This window comes from Cygnus atratus, chromosome 23 (genome assembly GCF_013377495.2).
Source record: "Cygnus atratus isolate AKBS03 ecotype Queensland, Australia chromosome 23, CAtr_DNAZoo_HiC_assembly, whole genome shotgun sequence".
Classification (NCBI taxonomy): Eukaryota; Metazoa; Chordata; class Aves; order Anseriformes; family Anatidae; genus Cygnus; species Cygnus atratus.
This window is the reverse complement of record NC_066384.1, coordinates 362,282-382,087: the sequence shown is the minus strand read 5'-3', so window position 1 is coordinate 382,087 and position 19,806 is coordinate 362,282. Positions and strand designations below refer to the sequence as shown.

The window sequence follows — 19,806 nt, the reverse complement described above, 5'->3', positions numbered from 1 at the left end:
CGCAGGCCCGCCGTCACGCAGACCTGTTTAAAAAAGCAAAACGCTGAGAGCTGCTATGAGAAATTGCTCTGTTACAAAAAACCAAAACGGATCTTGTAAGCCTTTGGGGAGAGCGGGCGCTGTGACCCGGCGGCGCCGTGACAGGACGGCGAGGCTGCCGTCTGCCTTCGGGCCCCGCGGCCGACCCCGAGCCCCGGAAACTGCCGGGGGCGCGCTCCGGGCCTGCCGTGCGCGGCCTTCTCCCGCCGGGCCGCTGAGGACGAGCGGCCGGTGGGGGGCTCCCGCCGCTGGGGGGCTCCGGGGGGCTCCGGCCGGCCCCGGGCCCCGCGCGCCCCCTCCCGGCCCCGCCGCTGCCTTGGGGCGGGGCTGGGCCCTGGGAGCCGCCCCGCCCCGCTCCGCCCCGCCCACCGCCAACGTCTCGCGAGAAGAGGATTCACAGCTCCGCAGCCCCGCGCACGGCCGCCCCCGGAACGTCGCGCTTTCCGATTGGCCAGTTCCGGCGCGCTTAGCTAGCCTCTGTGCCCGCATCCGCCAATCGGATCCGCCAATCCGCCTTCACGGAGCGCCCGGCTCCGCCCCCTCGCCCCCTTCCGATTGTGCTGCGCGCAGGCGCGCCGCGCTCTCCTCCCCCCTCCTCAGCGCCAGGAGCGTGCGAGGGGCTCGCGGCGCGCGGTGCACGCCGGGACGGCAGCGCGCTGCGGCCAGGAGGAGGCGGAGGAGGCAAGATGGACGCGGGCTTCTTCCGCGTAAGTGCCGGCCCCGGCAGCGGGCGGCCGGGCGGGGAGGGCGCCGGGGCCGCTCCGGCGGGCAGCGGGAGGCCGGGCCGGGCCGCCGCGGGCCCCGCCGCCGCCGCCGGGGAAGGAAGGCGCTGGCGCGGCGCTCCCCGAGCAGCGCCGCCGTGCCCCCCGCCCCCGCCCTGCGCAGGCTCCTGCGAGCGGCGGCCGCGCAGAAAATGGCGGCGGGACCGAGGCGGCGCGGGGCGGCCGGGGCCGGGGGCGGGGCGCTGCCCGCCGCCCGCCGGGGTGCCCCGGGGCTCCCGAGGCCGCCGCTCCCCGCCCGGGGCCCGGAGGAGGGGAAGGGGGGTCCCGGCGCGTCGGGGCCTGCCCTGCGCGGGCCCGGCCGCGGCCGCCTCACGGGCTGAGCCCCCGGGGCCTTGAAGCGCGGGGCGGGGGGGGGGAGCCCGGGTTTGCAGTGAGACGTGCTGGTTCAGAGGAAATAAACAGAAGTGCCCTGTGTTGGAGAGTGGGGACTTAAAGCTCCGTGGCGTGAAGATTATTCAGTACTTTAGGAAATAAGCTAGGGGTATATTTCTTCCTAAGCTTTTCTTCCGCTAATTAAAATTGATCTGTTTTTAAGAGGACTTCCGCGGCTGTTTTGAGAGTACTTAATTTTACACGGAATTTAACTGACGGAGAGTCGTTGACCAATTCAGCCCAATTATTTTGTATTCCTGCAACAGGGATGCTTTTAAAGCATGGGAGCACGTGTATCCCTTCACTTAATCAGTTTTATGATAATGTGCTAGCCTGGTAAAAATGTCATAAGCGTGCTAGGAAATGAGTTGAAGAGAAAAATAATTACAAGTTAAACCTATATTTGTCCTTTCTGGTGCCATTCTTTAGAAGTTTACAGACCGAATAATTGTCACTTATAGTGCAATGACTGGGCCTGAAAAAACTGAATCAGAAGTTGAGTATTCTTTTAGACTGGGCTGTGAAAGGTGTCTAATTAAAAAAAAAAATCAAAACATGGTAGTGAAACAGGACTGTAAATAATTTTTTAGACAGTTGGAAAAGTTAAAAACCAAGACATTCTTGAATGATCTGGTGAGTGTTGCATCTGTTGCTAAGGTGTAGATTGCAAATGCTATAAACAGTTTTAAACATACTTAATCCTGGCAGGTGTCTGTGCCACAATGAGTCTTTAGAATTCCTGTGTCCCAAGGTTGCAAACAGGAATGTTAATGGTTTCTGTTCCCATTCTGTATTTGACGACTTTGGAGTGTATTACATTGCTAATTCAGGGTGTTTTCTCACCAAATGAAGTGGTTACCCTAGAATTTTGAGCTTTTTATCTTTTGGTTCCTTAGCAGGTATTATTATTGCTTGCATGCAACCCATTCTTTCCATGCACAGAAAATTGAATATATTAAGTTCCTGTGTTCTTCATCAGTCACGTTGATTTCCCGAATAAACTTTACTTCACATGTGAATTGTGGGATTTTGAATTGTTAACGGGTTATTAGTATTTGGATGCAATTCTGCACATACTTCAGTTCATGTGCGGTTGTTTACTTCTATGCAAGTAAATTTTGCAGACACGGGCTTTCAAGTCTTCCAGTTCCAGATGATTTCATCCATAGTTTCTGTTCATGAAAGTGGAATAAGTTGGTGAACTTTAACAGAGCATGATCAATAAAATAGTATTCTTTGTACTCTTGCTGACTCCGTGTTAGCTAATTTGCTTGAGAGCTTTACCCAGGGGCTGTCATAGATGTCACTGTAGCCAAATACAATGTTTTTGTTACTGGAAAGGGGAAGAAGAACTTACTCCTGAGGAGTTCGCGAGCTCCAGCATAGGTCCTCCTCATCGCAGTTCAGCACTACTGTACTTTTAAAATTTGCAAGTAGTGTGCCGGGGAGATTATATGATTAAGGTGTCACTGTAGAGTTAGGAGATTGCCTACCCCTAAATCTTCAGTGGTAGGTGATGACTGCAGTGCTAAAATAGAAAGGCACTTGAAAAGGCTCATTTGTGTGCAGAATGGTGTCACTGGTGTTGCTGTGCAAATACATGGCAAAGATTATATAGGAAACCAATACTAAAAGTTGGATGGATGTCATGCAGACTAAACATCTTTTTTTCCTGTGCTTTAGGGAACAAGTGCAGAACAGGACAATCGCTTCAGCAACAAACAGAAGAAACTGTTGAAGCAGTTGAAATTTGCAGAATGCTTAGAAAAGAAGGTAAGTTGATTAGGATGAGGTGGGGAAGTAAGACAAATGAATCAAATACAATTCTAAATGGAGTAGTCAGGTGTCTGGGGGTATGTACAGGAATTTCATATCCTCTAGTACAGTTTTAGAGGAAATGTGGAATGTCTGCTTGAGCATCAAAAATACAGTACTTATATACCTGATCAAGTTAAAATGCTAAATGTTGGTGGGTTTTTACGTAAAATACGGCTTCAGAATAAATCAGAAGATGCCAAGTAATTTAGAATTCTAAGCATTCTTAAATGTTTCTCCTTTTTTTTGTTTTGTTTTTGTTTTGGATTTTCTTAGTTCCTAGAATAGCGTGTTGGAAATGCATGCTGGTTATCCTGTAGGTGAAGGCGAAGCAATGGTAGTCCTTACGGCAGTGGAAGGGGGGCCTTGAGAGACCTGCAGAAAACTCAGTTTAGAGTCCTTGCCCAGATGCTGTCATTTGCCATATTAAAGTCTTTACCTGTCAATTGTTAGGGAGAATCCATTCCTAAGGTGGGTGTTTATGTGATGCAAGCAGGGCAGTTGTTGTTAGTAGATACCTATTTAGTTAGCATTTTATCTCAAAGAATGAAGCTGGTGTTTTACCGGTCTTTATTGCCCCTTACCTGCAAAGGAAGCAACCAATGAAGCTGTTGATGCAGCTGTAGTGTAAAGCAGAGCTCTCGTTTACAGAAACACAGAATGGAGGAGGTCGGAAGGGATCTCTGGAGGTCATCTGGCCCTCCACCCAGAGCAGGTTGCCCAGGACTGTGTCCAGTTGGCTTTTGAAGATCTCCAAGGAGGGAAGACTCCACAACCTCTCTGGGCAGCTTATTTCAGTGCTCTGTCACCTGTACAGTAACAGAGTGCTTCCAGATGTTTAGACGGAACCTCTTGTGTTCTAATTTGTGCCCAGTTTGCTGAGAGGGTCTTTGATTTTGTAAATGACGAACTGATTCCTGACAGAATCATGTGCTGTAGAGTTACATGGAACTAACAAATAGTTTCATGCATACTGTTCCAAGAATACAATAATAACATGACTTTAGTTTCTAGGTGCAAAGGTATGAATAAAACTTCCAGCAATTTTTTGTTTCTCTAGAGAATTGGATTGTGCTCTTAGCTTGGGTGAGGATTTACTAAATTAAGAAATTCTGAATAGTCAATTCTCTCCTAACGTTGAACACCTTAAGGTTTTTTAGAAAATGTTGCTGAAGGCCGTTGTGGAACATTGTCAGGGGAATTTGAACACAAAAACAAACCAGAAAACAAAATCAACGGACAAGTGGTCCAAACTGGTGCTTTAATCAAAATACTGTTGTTCAGCAGAGGTTAGAAACTGGATTAAAACAAAGCTAGGCCAGGATAGTAAAGTATGTAGCAGCATGTGTTTCAGTTTGCTGTGAAATAATTCAAGGTACAATTCTCAGCTTGTGTATTCAGTGAAAAGGCTTGTTTTGAAAATGTTCTGTTTCTCCTTTATCTTTAATATAGGTGGACATGAGCAAAGTAAATCTGGAAGTAATCAAACCATGGATAACAAAACGAGTAACAGAAATCCTTGGATTTGAAGATGATGTAGTAATTGAATTTATATTCAACCAGTTGGAAGTGAAGGTAACAGTTTTGTTGTGTATATTGTATCTGAATGTGTTACATAATTATTATGAATTCTATTGAATCTGTGAATTTCTCAAGTACAATTAGGAGGGGTTTTATTAGTATGTATATTTTTGAAAGAAATTCACTTTGTAATCAACTGTAAGGCTGGAAGTTTAGTGAAGGTGCATAGCTTGCAAACTGCTCAGGTGAAAATCAAACTTACTGTTTTAATTTTGCTGTTACATGTTAAGTTACTTTGACAGCAATTTTCTAATGATGATGTGATTTATGATTTAAAAGGCCTGAACCAAAATGGAAGTTATTCCTTGCGTCTGAAGTATAGCACCATCACCTTATTAGGTCACAGCAGAGTGAGTGTCCAATGTCGCTCTGACCCAACTCCCTTGATGATGCAGTGTGTGTTTGGAGGTGAGTTGTGTAAAGTGGCCGAACCAAAAATCCAGGAAAGAGCAATTGGGCAAAGCTTTACACTGCTCTTGAAATTACTGTAAAGTAGATGAGGTTTTATGTGAAGCATGAGGGGAATTCTAAATTGATCAGATGATATTTTAATAAAGAAGTACTCAAGTTAGTTTACAATCCAGATCTGTAGCTGTGTTCGTTTTTTCTTTTGTTAATTATTGTAGGGTAATACTTGTGTTTTCTGTAGTTAATCTTCAGACTGATACAGAATGAATGTTATTGAGATCATTTAGTGCAGTAATGTTCATATGGAAGATATGAAAAAAAAAGAGGTGGTAATAAAGTCAGTTTTTCTTAATATCTGCCACTGTGCCACTGCAACCCAAGGGACAGTAAGAGATGTATCATGAATTATTGGCAAACCATTCTCATGCTGATGTACTTTACACTTAATCTTTTTTCCTAAGAGTTCAGCCTTGTCTTTTGAGAGGGCAGTTGACATTTCAACTGATAAAGGTATTGCTGTTTAAAAAAAAAAGAATTAAATTTCACTGTATTTTAAATATATTAGTATCTGTCTATTTCATGAATATTTAGACACTTTTATGTATAAAGAAGGGGAAATCAGTTTAAGTAATGAGCTAAATAAAGTTAGGGTTTGTAATAGGAAATGTTTTCTTAACGTGTATTAGTGTAATACAATCTGAATACTCATTTTAATTCCCCTTATACTAAGCATGATTAAAGTTTAGAACTTTTTAAAAACAATTTTTTCTTTTTTTGTGGTTGTGTACTCATTATTGCTTGTTCGTCTTTTGCAATTTAGATAAATGATATAACATTAAACTCAAGGTGGTTGAGTTGCAGTAGGGAGTCGGAAGCAAGCCAAGGGAACATCTTTCTCTACAGGGGACTTGGCGATTCCAATACCCCCAAGGTTCCAAGAAGAAACTGAAGACACCTGGAATCTGTACTTGCTTTGTGCTGTTGAGCTGTGCTTGTTATATGGACCTTGTTGCTTGACCAACAAACAACATTAGAATTAAAAAGCCCACTTTAACTTTGAACCGCTCTTTGACCTCTTAACCCTTTGTGGAAATTACATAATTACTCAAGAAAAATCTGTAAGGCACCTACTTAGTGTATGCTCCCTCAGTGCAGGCATAGTCTAGTGTTTTGAAGGAAGTAGGAAAATGCATGCATGAATCTTGAACATTCACAGCAGGACTTAGCAGAATGTCATCTGCAGCGTTAGGCAATTATACGGCTTCTGTCCACTGTGCAGATGTTAAGGAAGATTTCCAAGCAAAGTGTATCAAAACATTCAGGAAAAAAAAAATTAGAAAATAACTGTAAAAACTCCTAGCAGCATTGTAGTGATGTATTATATTTAAGGCCCTTGGTTTGCTTTTATAGCAGTTAAGCAGTCAAAAAATACTTGTGAAACCCACAAAGGATTAACAGGCCTTTCTGAATATTTATAGTAAAACACAAAAGAAAATTAATAATAGAGTAAACTTATATTGATGAGAAAACACTAGGGAAAGATTAAAAAAAAATAGATCTTGAGTGTATACGTATCTTAGCCCCCATGGTAGACTTAATTTAAGTTTAATACAAACTGTATGCTGTTTTTTTCAGATAACCGTTTTGTCTTCCTGTCATATCTCTTTGCAGAATCCAGATTCCAAAATGATGCAAATCAACCTGACTGGTTTTTTGAATGGGAAAAATGCTAGGGAGTTCATGGGAGAACTGTGGCCACTGCTGTTAAGTGCACAGGAAAACATTGCTGGTATTCCAACTGCATTTCTGGAATTGAAGAAAGAAGAAATTAAACAGCGACAGGTAGGATTTTGTTACAGACTTGTGGGTGAGTTGTGAGCACTGTGCAGGATTAGTGGCTGTGTAAGTATTGGCATTCAGATATTTTGTGTTCAGCAGAACTCTTACTTGAGCAATAAATACCTTAGTCTGAAGCAGTAGTTCTTTTTGTTTAAAATAGATTTTCAATAAGGTCTCTGTGTTACCTCTGAGTTAAGTGACATTTGGTTGCTTAGATAGAGCAAGAGAAACTGGCTTCTATGAAGAAACAAGATGAAGACAAGGAGAAGAGGGACAAGGAAGACAAAGACAACAGAGAAAAGAGAGACAGATCCAGGAGTCCAAGAAGGTAATGAAAATGCACAGGCAATGTCTCCCCAGTACTCTAGACTGGGGAGAAGAATGCATGGCAGAGAAAAATCACTGAAGTTTGAAGTAGCTCAAGGGGAATATTTCCAGCAAGCTAGTTTGACTTACTGCTAAACAGTAATTGCAATTACTAGAGCAACATCGAAACAGGTGTTGTTTACGTTAGGAACTGTTTTTAATAAGTTGTTCTGTTTAAGGCTTTGTCTTATTTTTTTTGAAGTTTGAAATCTTAATTTGGCTGTAAATTACTAGCAGAAAATCTGAAGTAGTCCTACATATGTTTTAACTGCTGTAGACAGTACTGAGAGCCTGCCTGATTAAGAAGAGCTTTAAGCTCCCGAATATCACTGGTTTTTATTTTCGCATACGTTGTTTCATTATATTATGGTGCTTCTTTTTCCTAGACGCAAATCACGGTCTCCTTCCCCTAGAAGGAGGTCATCACCTGTCAGAAGAGAGCGGAAACGCAGCCATTCTCGCTCCCCTCATCACAGAACCAAGAGCCGTAGTGCTACTCCTGCACCAGAAAAGAAGGAGGCAACTCCTGAGCCAGAACCCTCTGTGAAACCAAAGGAGACTGTTGTTCAAGAGGCAACTTCAAACAGGTAAGCGATAACTTTGTGTGTAGAACTATGTATTACTTTTAACAAGAATTAAGATAATTTTTTTTTTTTTAAAGATCGTTCCCCCTAGCTTGTGTAGGGGCAATGTCTGCTTCTCCCTATCCCCCTAAAATGGCAAAAGAATTTAAGAATCTTCAGTAAGATTTCTTTTTTCTTATGTAGAATTCTGAAGGTAGGGTGCTAAGCTGCCACTGTTGTTTCATCGTACTGGGCATCTTCTCTGCTTCTGACAATGTCATCTTGTTTCCTAGCAAGTTAAGAGATAGCGTGATTATTACTTTTTCTTCTCTTTGAATCATTGTACCATATTCTAATTCTTTTCACAATTTTGAAGTGGGGTTTGTAACGTCCTGTCAGTGGATGGGCAAGAGAATATTGTTGGGGAACATCTTGTCAGCTTCTAAAATGTTACTCCAGTGATTATGGTTTGTATGTGCTTGTAAATTAATTCTTTTGTTTTTTAATAGTGATATCCCAAAAGCTCCTAAATCTGAACCTCCTGTGCCAGAGACTAAGGAAACTTCACCAGAACGTAATTCAAAGAAGGAGAGAGAGAAGGAGAAGGAGAAGACTCGTCAAAGATCCCCAACTCGGTCCAAGTCAAGGTCAAGGTCTCGATCCCGTTCTCCATCTCATTCTCGGCCAAGAAGGCGTCATAGATCACGGTCAAGGTAGGGCTTCTATTTGTCTTGATTGCAGAGATTGAGAACTGAGTATTTTCTTCTGAAATTGCCATTTAATGTAATGTTCTCAATTAAGGTAATGATGTTTTTAATGACGTTGAGCTATGAGTGTTTTAGGCCAAATGAGAACGACACATTCAGTGAATAAGCATGCTCAGGAGTTTTCTTCATATCAGTTCATGGGAAGATTCTTACAGGGACTTTCACTGACTGGGGAAAGAACGGGGTACTTAATGCTGAGTGTGGCATTTGATAGTGGCAATTGTGTAGCCTTTTAGCAGGTAGGTTTACTGAAGATTTTGCAAATTTCCCCCTCCCACTGTTTTTTTTTTTTTTTTACTACTTAGTATAAGGTATTGGTAAACTTAAAAACACCGTGGCTGAACATACCGCTTGGCACCATAATTTAAATGCGGCTGTAATGTAATGCACTTGGAGAGAAGCAACTTTACACTCAATTCCCTGAGGCTAAATTTCCTCAAATCTGAAAATTAGGTAGTTGCTTTTCATTTGAATTTTTGATTGTGACAGGTCTTACTCTCCTAGAAGGCGACCAAGCCCAAGACGACGACCATCTCCGAGGAGGAGGAGTCCTCCAAGGCGAATGCCTCCCCCACCCAGACACAGAAGAAGCAGATCGCCTGTGAGGCGGTAAGATTCCCTTTTTTTGAGACACTTGAAAATTTTATACTTAGATTTGGAAGGTAACAGTCATTCCTGAAAACTCAATGTTATCAAAATCACCTTGTTCATCTTAACTCAATACTGTTTGTAATATATAATTTGAGTGATGTAAAAACTGCGATGTCATATTTCATAAGTGTGTGGGGGCATTCTAGTTGCTGTGAGATGATTTCTTTTGAAATGAAATTGTTGCTGAGAATTCCACTTTTTTGAAAAGTAGCAACTTCAAAACTTCCTTGAAATAGGTCTGGGTAGCTCCCAGCATAGACAGACATGACATCAGACATTTTCTAACAGTTTTTTTACCCACTTGAGGGAAAATGTTGAACAATTTACTATTAATTTTACTTTTAGGGATTTTTTTTACTATGAGTCACTTTTCCATCACATAAAATTAAGGTCAAAATTAAACTTTGACTTGAAATGTATTTCTTCATGTTCTTTTGCTTCAGTAAATAAAAATCTTCTCAGATTGTCTCTTGGGTGTTGAAGGTTATATTTTTGATGGCATGAGCAATTTTCCTAGTAGGAAAGCTCCTAGTTGTACTGCAGAGAATTGTATACTTAGGGTAATGTCAAAATAAATGTTTGTCTTCATAGGAAGAGAATAGATTCCTGTTTTCGTCGTAGAAAGAGAATTAGTGATGCTTCCTGTGTACAATAGTTCTTCCTTTTTAAGAAGGAACAATTCTTCCTTTTTTTTTGTTTATGACAAGGTGATAAGTACTTTCTTGAGTTTGTAAAGATGCTTGTTTTGCACAGTTACTGTGAGAACTGTGAAAAGTATCAAATATGTATGTTTCAAGATGTACAAGAGCTCCCTTTCAGCAAATGTTTATCTCACTCAAGGTAGGGTTTCTTTTTTCCAGGTTCTCAGGAATTCTGCAGCCAAAGGTGGATTCTGCAGGTACACAATTACAACAGAACTTGCCACAAATTTTGCCGCAGAATTCTAGAGGCCCTACCTTTTTAAAATTGCAAAGTAAAGTTGAAAAACTAAAACATAAGGAGGGATATACTGATTCAGAATTGTTAAGCTGTCTGAATTTTTTTCTTCCTGGTATAAAAACTTTTTAGCATACTTGCCCACTAAACTCTTAAATAGATCTGTTTTGAAGATCATTAAATCACATGTGCTAACATGGAGAATTCTCTTAACCATCCGAAAGTTAGAAAGCTCAAAGAAAACTAATTGTACCCAGGAGAAAAGCTTAGTTGTAGTCTGTAGATTGACAGAAAGCAAGCAAAGGTAACACTAACATTTTTTTTTTTTTTGCTCACTGTAGTTTAAAGATAACTGAAAGATTGGTTGTTAATCTCTTCTACAAGCCACGTGTTGAAGGTTGTCCACCATGTTTTGGAAGTGCTGTTGTATGTGGCTCTCTATGTGCTCGCAAACAAATGCGGTTCTGTGTTCATGCTCAAACATTTCCAAAGCTGACTAGTCATTGTCTAATGTTACATTTGATTTGCAGGAGAAGACGGTCATCAGCATCTTTATCTGGTAGTAGCTCCTCTTCCTCCTCCTCACGTTCCCGATCACCACCAAAGAAACCACCTAAAAGAACTGTATCCAGTCCTCCTCGTAAAACGCGTAGGATGTCTCCTTCTGCAAGCCCTCCTAGGCGGAGGCACAGACCATCTCCACCAGCAAGTCCACCTCCAAAACCACGTAGATCTCCAACACCTCAGCAGTCAAATCGTTCAAGAAAAAGCCGTGGCTCTGTTTCACCTGGCAGAGCATCAGGTAACAACATTTTTCAGCACTTTATTCTTCTTGTGCTTTCATTTTCTCAAATATGGTATTTACGGTTTGTGAGAGCAGAAAAGCATGCACAGATGTTAAAAAAAAAAAAAGTTACAGCAAAGTTATTTGACTTCTGTCCTTTAGCACCCAAACATAAGAGTACTGAAAAAAGAGAATCTCCTTCACCAGCACCAAAACCAAGGAAAGCTGAGCTGTCTGAATCGGGTATGGTTCTCACTTTTCAACACTGGTTTTGGGTGGGGTTTTTAATCAGGTGTATGACAATAAAAGATACTAGTAAAGTGCCAAACCCTGTTGATAAACCGGCATTGAAAGAGATTTTTTCAGAAGCATAAATATAATCACTCATATTGCGTAAGGTCTTTCATCTGAGCTTTCTTGGAAAAAGCTAAGCGAAAGAATAGTCCAGACTCAATACAACCTTAAGATGAGGAGAGTTAATTAAAAAAAAAAAAATGCTTGATCTACTGTACTTAATTACTTCTGCCTCAATAAGACAAATTTGTATTTTTAATTTATTTTTTTTCTGTATGTACCTTTTCAGAAGAAGATAAAGGTGGTAAAATGGCTGCAGCAGATTCTGTGCAACAGAGGCGTCAATACAGAAGGCAAAATCAACAGTCTTCATCTGGTATGGATAATGTACATTTCCTAAAATTGGGTTGTATATATTTAGCATTCATAATCAAGTACCTTTATTCTTTGTGAAAGTAGTGTGAGCAATAATTAACTTAATTTTTTTTTAAGGTTATGGTATGTATCATTATGAATTTGTATCTTTAAAAGTTGCACTTCTAAACTGTTACCATCATACACAAATATTGTTTACTATCATAGAATCATACTATGGTTTACTTAATCTGTTGATGCATTAGGTTATTTTCTAATAACTTGGACTTTTGCTTGCTTGAGGTCAGTAAGATAGCCTGGACTTGGTGTAGGTTTTTGTCCACTTTGTTTTTATATATAACAGCAGTTGACTTTTTTTTTTTGAAGTTACCTGGCTAGTTAAATGTTATGTGGACAGTTAGGTTGCTGCAAATTTTATTACCCAACTCTGATGGCTTTATTTATCACTTCAACTAATGTTTGTAGTTGAATTGCTTCTAAACAGAGGCTTCTTGTTTTGCAGCAGTGGAAGTTAGTGTAAACAGCAGTATAACCATATCAGTAACTGTGTAATGAGTGTCATGAGAATCATATTCCAGAGAATAATTCTTCTACATTTATAGATTCTGGCTCCTCATCTTCGTCTGAAGAGGAAAGACCTAAAAGATCCAATGTGAAGAATGGGGAAGTTGGTAGACGCCGACGCCATTCACATTCACGCAGTCCATCACCATCTCCACGAAAACGACAGAAGGAATCCTCCCCTCGGTAATTTCTTCTTAAGTTGGGCATAACTGATGTCTTTTTTTAATAACTGGTTAATGTTGCGTTTATCTGCTATGCAACTGTTGGCAACTACCCAAAAGAATTTAGCCCAAAATTGTGCAAGCAGATAATCCTTTTTCTCCAAAGTAACTGTCAAAAGAAAATGAGGATCTCAATGCTGGTTCTAGAAAGCTTCCTCTATAGTGACATGATTGTGTTCTGGCCTGTGATGCTTTATTAAAAGCCCCTACTATGAACTAAACTTGTGGAAAAGTTCATGGAATTCTCCTAAAATTGCTAGCCTTTGGAAATCACAAAGATAAAATTTATTTATTTATTTTAATACAGACTGCTTTTTATTCTATTTCCTTGAAGTATCTTCCACTGCCTGTCAAAAACAGGATGCTGGATTAGATGGACCTTTGGTCTGCTTCAAGATTGCATTCTTCTTTTTCTCATTTGTTGAGAATTACCCTGAACTTTATTTGAACTTGCTCATTTTTGCCTCAAATATACGGCAGTTAGATGTTGTGTTTTGTTTTTCCTCCACTGCTATCAGGATGCAGATGGAAAAGAGGTGGCAATCACCAGTGATGAAAAGGTTGGTTAGAAATTAATCTGTTAAACAGGATTTGCATATCAAAAGTCATTTAGATAGGCTCTCACTTACTTTGTCATGGACAAGTACTTCTGCCCTTTGGATTTGTGCACTCAAAGCAGTAAGGCAAAGGAAATTCAGTCTGATCTGTTCCTTGTTGGTTTGTATTTGGGACCGTTTCACTGGCAGGGAAAAAAGACCAAACAAAAGAAATGCCTGTACTATCTCCTGGAAGAGAGGCTACTTGATAATTCTAATAAGCCTGTAACAGCTAATAACGCTAATGTTCTCTCTGATGCCTGAAAATAACTGAATACTTGCCTTTCATATTACGACTAAAACCCTTCCACAGACTTGCAATAGGGGATAAAGATCTTGATGTTCTGGGTCACACTTAATTTGTGTTTTCAGTACTCTCGTTCTTCCCATCCATAAGGTATTTGGAGGTAGTAGTCGTATACTAACAGCTAACACTTACAATACTGCCTACATAAGAAAAGAAAAAAAAGTTAACTCTTCTATTTGTGGAATTGTTTGGTATGTGTTGATCTTGGAATGTTGGAACCTCAGTGTATGATGGGTTTATTAATCTGACATAATCACTCGTGAGCAATCTGTGAATTAAGACCTAGCTAGAATACAGTTGCAGCATACATAATGATGTGAGATTGTGTGACTACTTCTACCAATGTAGTCCGTTCTAATCATGTATCTTGTCATTTATCAAACGATTCTATGTAAAACAGATTGGAATTCCAAAGATCTTAAACTATGCATAAAACTTGCAGCATACTAAATTCACCTATTGCTGATTGTGTAAATGCTTAAACACATTTAATTAGGGCAACCATGACATTTAGAGGCTGTCTTTCTCCAGATCATAAAATAATGTGTTTTGGAGTAAACTCTTACCTATAAAAAGTGTAATTCATTGCCTTGGAGAACAACAGCTAGGGAAGAATGTTTTTTCTTTACAAAATGCAAGTTTTCCTCCCTTTATAACTTCAGGAAAGTACAAGCTTTATTGAAACTTCCCTGGAAGTCTGTTTTAAACCGTGTCTTGGAGAGCAGAAAATGGCTTATTTTGTGATAACTTGAATCCAGATAGCTTCAGTTTTGCAACAACTTTGATTAATTATTCTTAGCATTTCAAGGAATAAGTCATTTTGGATTTCAGATACGTAGATAAAAGCTGTTTTCAAGTTTCACACTTAAAATTGATCCAACTTCAGGCTCTTGCTGAAAGCATTCCCAGTTCCTCCCTTATGTTACACCTAGCAGTCATAACTGTGTGATGACAGAATTTTTGTTGTTGTTGTTGAATCAGTAAGCTGGTCTGACTCATTACATGATCACTAGATTTAGCCCAAGGAAAGTGGCAGAAATGAGCTTTCAGGAGAAGAAGATAGGAGAGAGTGGGGCTTGCTCTTTGGTTGCAGGGTGCAAATAGGTCGGGTTAAGCAGAATGTGAAATTCTTGTGAGAGGTGTTGTGGGGTCTGAAGATTACAATGAAAATCTATTCTCTTACTCTCTAGAAACACTTGGATATATATTTTTTTCCCATTAGTGGTTTTATTAGAATTAGAAGTACATGAGCAAGATGCTATCGTATAGTGAAAGCATAATAATAATAATAAAAAATCTCACAGCTCAGTTGCAATTTTTCTGAGTAATCCCTTTATCTCTTTAGTAGGAGGAGGAGAAGTCCATCACCCCCACCAGCCAGGCGACGGCGCTCTCCTTCGCCTGCCCCTCCTCCTAGGCGGCGACGGTCACCTTCATTGCCTCGGCGAAGGTACTGTAATGCATTTTTGTTGTGAAATGATTGCTTTTTGGTTTGTTGACTTCCAACTATGGTGTGTAAAAGTAAATGCCATAATACAAGAAACTCGTTCCTTGATTTACAGCTTTACTAAGGCGAATGTAGTTTTGCTGCCAAGATTTCCTATGGTAGGCATGTGGTCTGGATACAGTTTGATTGCTGTTATCAGATACTGAATAACATCTATTAAGTTGATTTTTCCAAAAAGTTTTTATTTAATAAAGTTTTTAAGAATTTCAGAGGAACGATCATATAATCATCTGAAATTAATTCACATGGCTGTTTGGCACCTGAACATCTGTTTTCTTTCTAGGTCTCCGTCACCACCCCCACGTAGACGCTCACCTTCTCCACGGAGATACTCTCCACCAATACAGAGACGATACTCTCCTTCTCCACCTCCTAAGAGAAGAACAGCTTCTCCTCCTCCCCCTAAACGACGAGCATCACCGTCTCCACAGTCAAAACGCAGAGTCTCCCATTCACCACCGCCAAAACAAAGGAGCTCTCCAGCTGCTAAAAGGCGTTCACCTTCAATATCTTCCAAGCACAGGAAGGGTTCTCCTCCCAGTAGGTCTAATCGCGAAGCACGTTCTCCACCACAAAACAAAAGGCATTCACCTTCACCAAGGCCTAGAGCTTCTCATACCTCTGCAAGCCCACCACCACTGCGAAGGGGAGCTTCAGCTTCACCGCAGAGAAGACAGTCTCCATCTCCAAGCACTAGACCCATCAGGAGGGTGTCAAGAACGCCAGAACCTAAGAAGACAAAGTAAAAAAAAAAAAAAAAAAAAAAAAAATCAGTCTTATTTGTTGGTGGTGGTTTTTTTTTTTTTAATTTTATTTAATAATACAATGAGAATAGCTGGGGGATCACATGGAAATGGTTCTGATGTATTGTGAGGTCACTCAATTAGTGGGGGCTGTGTTGGCTTTCATAGAACCGACCCCTAGGTGATTTTTCTGAAGTTTATTTTAATCAGTGTTTCCAACCTTAAGTGAGATGTGGGGAGAAGCATTACAGAGGATCTAGAGTCTGAGGGGTCTTTTTAGTAGCCTAACAAATTACTGCGAGTGGGCAGATAAAAAAGAACTTAAAAACTGTTTCCTAGCTTTGCTTAAAGCAAAATGAACTTTGCAGTTAGCTTTTAAATAAAACAGAATAAAACTGATGCTTTTAATTGGTTTATAAATCGTTTCCCACACGGTTATGGAAGATAAATACTTAAAATTTTATCAGTTTTCTTTAGTGTGATGTTGCTGTTATGAGCAGATTGTCAAAAGTTTGGTGCTGGCTTATTCTTTCAGCAAGAAAACATAGCTGAACAAAATGGTTTGCACTCTTCCTTCATTGGATGATAAAATAGCATTGCTATTCTCTTGAATTCTAATGAGATTATAAATTAGTCATATCAGAAAAAGAAAGGGAGCAATCATTCCCGAACAACAATAGCATTATTGTTTAACAAGCTATCGAGTTGCAATATCCTTTTGCATTACGGATACACAATGGTATGAGATCGTTTTGCCCTTTGTAACATACGCCAGCACATTAATTTTTTTTAAGTGGCCGCTTAACCAAGTTATAAATACAAATGTTCATTTGACTTTCTGTAATTTTTACTTCCTTGTTTCATGTCGTATTTCTAACACTAGAATCTAAGCGTGGCTTTTCTGTTTTCAAGGGCTTCCACACCAAGTCCACGATCTGCAAGACGGGTGTCTTCATCGCGGTCTGCATCAGGATCACCTGAACCAGCTCCAAAAAAACATCAAGGACCTCCATCTCCTGCTCGATCTCGTTCCCCTTCTGCAAACTGGTCACCTGCAAAAAAGGCTAAAAGTCCAACTCAGAGCCCATCACCTGCAAGGGTATTTCTTTGCTAATAAAAGCAATATTGTTTGGGGGTTATATGACAAGTTATTTTCATAAAGACTTAATGGCTGAACAGCTCTAAGCTTATTCACATGGCAAAATGAAAAATAGCCTTGGAGTGATTTTTTTATAGTTAAAATTCTTACTTCACAACACAAACATTTCAAGCTTAACATTTCTGAGTCTGAAAAAAGGTGCTGTTATAACTTTAGAAACAAAATACTTTCTCATTTAATGAAGTTACTGGGATTACTTAAGTATTGCTTCACTTGTAATTAGTTTCATGGCCTACAAAGTGAGGTGGTCTGAATTATGCTTGGCAGTGTTATTTGCGAACTATATTCATAGTAGGAGAGAACAGATAATTTGGTATTCTTACCTGTTCTGTGAATGTTTCCTAGGGACATTGCATTTCTTTGGTAGAAGAGTGTGTTAGGGAGTTAGATTCCACTTGCAGTATTCATTTCTATGAAGAGACTTGCATGTTGTTGCTGTGACAAGCGTATCAAGTTTGTGTGGTGTTACGTTCTGTATTCAGACAGCACAACCGTGCATTATGTTACTTGTCTTCTGGGATTGCTACTGACAGTTCATTGGCATGTGACTTTCCTCAAGTTCTGAAGGCAGTCTAGACTTCACTGAGTTTCAGAAGTTGCACAGTCCATCTGAATTGCCCAGTATGGGTATGGGTTTGTTCTAACTCAATTTTTAAGTCTTGGAAATGAGTTGTAATGTCTGTTGAATGGTTTGTTACAGAATTCAGATCAAGAAGGGGGTGGAAAGAAGAAGAAGAAAAAGAAGGATAAGAAGCATAAAAAGGATAAGAAGCACAAGAAACACAAAAAACATAAGAAGGAAAAGGCGGCAGCAGCTACAGCAGCTGCTGCTGTGGCTGCAGCAGATACCACCTCAGCACAGGAAGAACAGGAAGCAGAGACAGAACCCAAAAAGGTAGGAATTTGGTAGATATGACTGTTTCAGAGTCCAGTGTAAGAAAATAGGTAGAGAAGGAGATGAATGTACACAGTACTCTGATAGCAAATAGCAATCTTACTTCAGAAATGCAACTTACTGTTTCATAACTTTAATTGATGATTTACAATAGCGGGAGGACTGCAGCCCAGCTTGGCTTTCAGTATTTGAAGAAATGTTCTATCTTTGTTTCAAGGAGACAGAAAGTGAACCAGAAGACAACCTCGATGACCTAGAAAAACACCTGAGAGAGAAAGCACTGAGGTCAATGAGGAAGGCGCAAGTGTCACCACCATCTTAGGCTGAATCCTTTGATATAATGTACATTTTATTTGGTTTGTACTCAGAATTCAATTTCAAATTGCTAAATGTGTTTGAGCTTTAGAATATAACATTTGTTGTAATAATTGCTAGGTTGAGGTTCACCATGTACAAAGGGCATGGATTTACATTACAAAAGGTGTCCACAGTGTACTAGTGACATTCTTTCATTGACAGTCAACATAATTTCATTTAGAGTGAGACTTCTTAGAAGCAGTAGGAATTTGTTTTGAAGGTTTTAAACATGACCGTCAATTCCATAGTTTCTTTGAAATTCAGCAAAGCCTTTAGAATAATTTGTGAGGGTCTCATTTGACTTCTTTTGTATCCACTTACATTATGCTACTAACCTTTGTGGTTTGTAAGCTTGCCCAGAAATAAAACCACTGCAGATTTACCAAGGAAGTACATATATTTTAATGCTTTCTACTGTTGCCTGTACAGTCTCCATTAAAGTAAATCAAGAATAGCAATTTAGAGTGGTACATAAATGAAAGCATGTTGTTTACCAGGACACTGTGGGTTTATATTGATGTAACATGTTGATTTGGAACACTGGAATTTCATTTGTATTTTTATGTTCTTTTTTTAAAGGGCAGTTTCCATGATCAGCAGTCCCAGAAAAATTCCTTCAGTTACATAAATTTTGTTTGTGAGATGTTGTTGCCCCATTCATAAATCTTGTCTCGTTGCGGTTCTTCTGAATGGTATAAGCAACTTTCAGAGATGTGGTCTTTGAAAGTTTGAGGAACCTAAACTTTGGATATTGTCATGTTTTCACTGTTTTTTGTTTTTGTTTTTTTAACTAAAGCTATATAAAGCTTGTGGATTAAACAAAATAAATTTCTAAATTTAAACAGATGTTGGCTATTTTTATATGAACACTTACATTTGCTAATCAGCTTTCTTTTGTACAGGTTTAACAAATACACAGATTAAAAAAAAAAACATTTGATGCAGTATGTTGGCTTTTGAAAAATCAGGACCTTCATTTTTAACTGTCCTATAGATAGCAGAAATAGCCCTTTGTTAATTCAGCGGTGCTCCTAATGTGTCTAGATTGTTTTACTCTTGTTTTGCAAGAACATCAGTCTTACCTGGTCAGCACTCTGTTAGGATGGTAATGTCAAAAAAACAAGCGCACACAAAAAAAAAAAAGTTTGCCAGTGAAAACTGCTTGTCATAGTAAGTAGAATGTTTCAAAGTATTGCAAAAAAATCATGACTCTTAAATGTCAAGTTTGCATAAATTTAGTTAATTTTGTTCATGTAATCACTGGTTTGAATGATCATCTAAAGAATTCTGGTTGCTCACTGTCTTGTATAGTCATATTTGAAACTTGGTAGATTGCTGCTGTAAAATCTCTAAAAATTCAAGCTCTGGTTCTGATAGCAAGCCAATCTTGGAGTCTAGGGCTCCTCTGGAAGGAGGACTGAAACATACGAGCTTTTGAAAATTTTGTTCTATGTCTGAAGTAGATGTGGTGTGCACAATTAAGTGTAGATATTTGATTAGTCTTCTTACTTGACATTGTGTAGGGTTTTAAAATAAAACTGGTATTATGTAGGTACCAGATGCAACTTTTAAAGATAACCCTTGCTTCTTTCTTCATTTCCTTATATGCTGAAGCTTTTTTGTTTCTTAGCCTAGTATACATTGAATGCTAAAGTGCTTGTAAACTTAGTACATCAACGCTCCAGTGTTGAGTGTCATCTGTTATTATATGTCTATAATAAATTCCAAGAACTTTCTGGACAAACACATTTTGAAAAATACATTGGAGTCAGTTTGGTGCTATGAAGCTACAGAACCTAACAATATATTGTGCTAATGTCATTGCTTCTTTCTTTTTTTTTTTCCTGTGGTGTTTCTTGGCAGCGCAAATGATTCTGAAATTCGG

General features: G+C 39.7%; 1 protein-coding gene across 4 annotated transcripts; it reads left to right on the top strand.

Moving 5' to 3' along the window:
- Nucleotides 1–588: 588 nt before the first annotated feature.
- SRRM1 (serine and arginine repetitive matrix 1) lies at nt 589–19,719 on the top strand. 4 transcript variants are annotated; one of them, XM_035562292.2, is made up of 17 exons: nt 589–746; nt 2,877–2,966; nt 4,461–4,583; nt 6,669–6,839; nt 7,052–7,164; nt 7,589–7,789; nt 8,275–8,478; nt 9,022–9,141; nt 10,650–10,921; nt 11,066–11,146; nt 11,487–11,573; nt 12,175–12,319; nt 14,606–14,710; nt 15,051–15,509; nt 16,423–16,609; nt 17,370–17,564; nt 17,782–19,674. In XM_035562292.2, the coding sequence occupies exons 1-17, from the start codon at nt 726–728 to the stop codon at nt 17,884–17,886; spliced, it is 2,679 nt and encodes an 892-aa protein (XP_035418185.1). In that variant the 5' UTR covers nt 589–725; the 3' UTR covers nt 17,887–19,674. The 4 variants fall into 4 exon arrangements, with proteins under 4 accessions (XP_035418185.1, XP_035418186.1, XP_035418187.1 ...); XM_035562293.2 differs by having other exon boundaries at nt 620–746; nt 9,037–9,141; nt 17,782–19,719; XM_035562294.2 differs by having other exon boundaries at nt 620–746; nt 9,040–9,141; nt 17,782–19,047.
- The last annotated feature ends 87 nt before the right edge of the window (nt 19,720–19,806 follow it).

Bases quoted from the DNA above. Each gene is read 5' to 3' on its own strand.
- SRRM1 (XM_035562292.2), top strand. From the start codon at position 726: ATGGACGCGGGCTTCTTCCGC. The intron at 2,967-4,460 runs GTAAGTTGATTA...TCTTTAATATAG, and splicing joins CAGAATGCTTAGAAAAGAAG to GTGGACATGAGCAAAGTAAA. The intron at 11,147-11,486 runs GTATGGTTCTCA...GTACCTTTTCAG, and splicing joins AGCTGAGCTGTCTGAATCGG to AAGAAGATAAAGGTGGTAAA.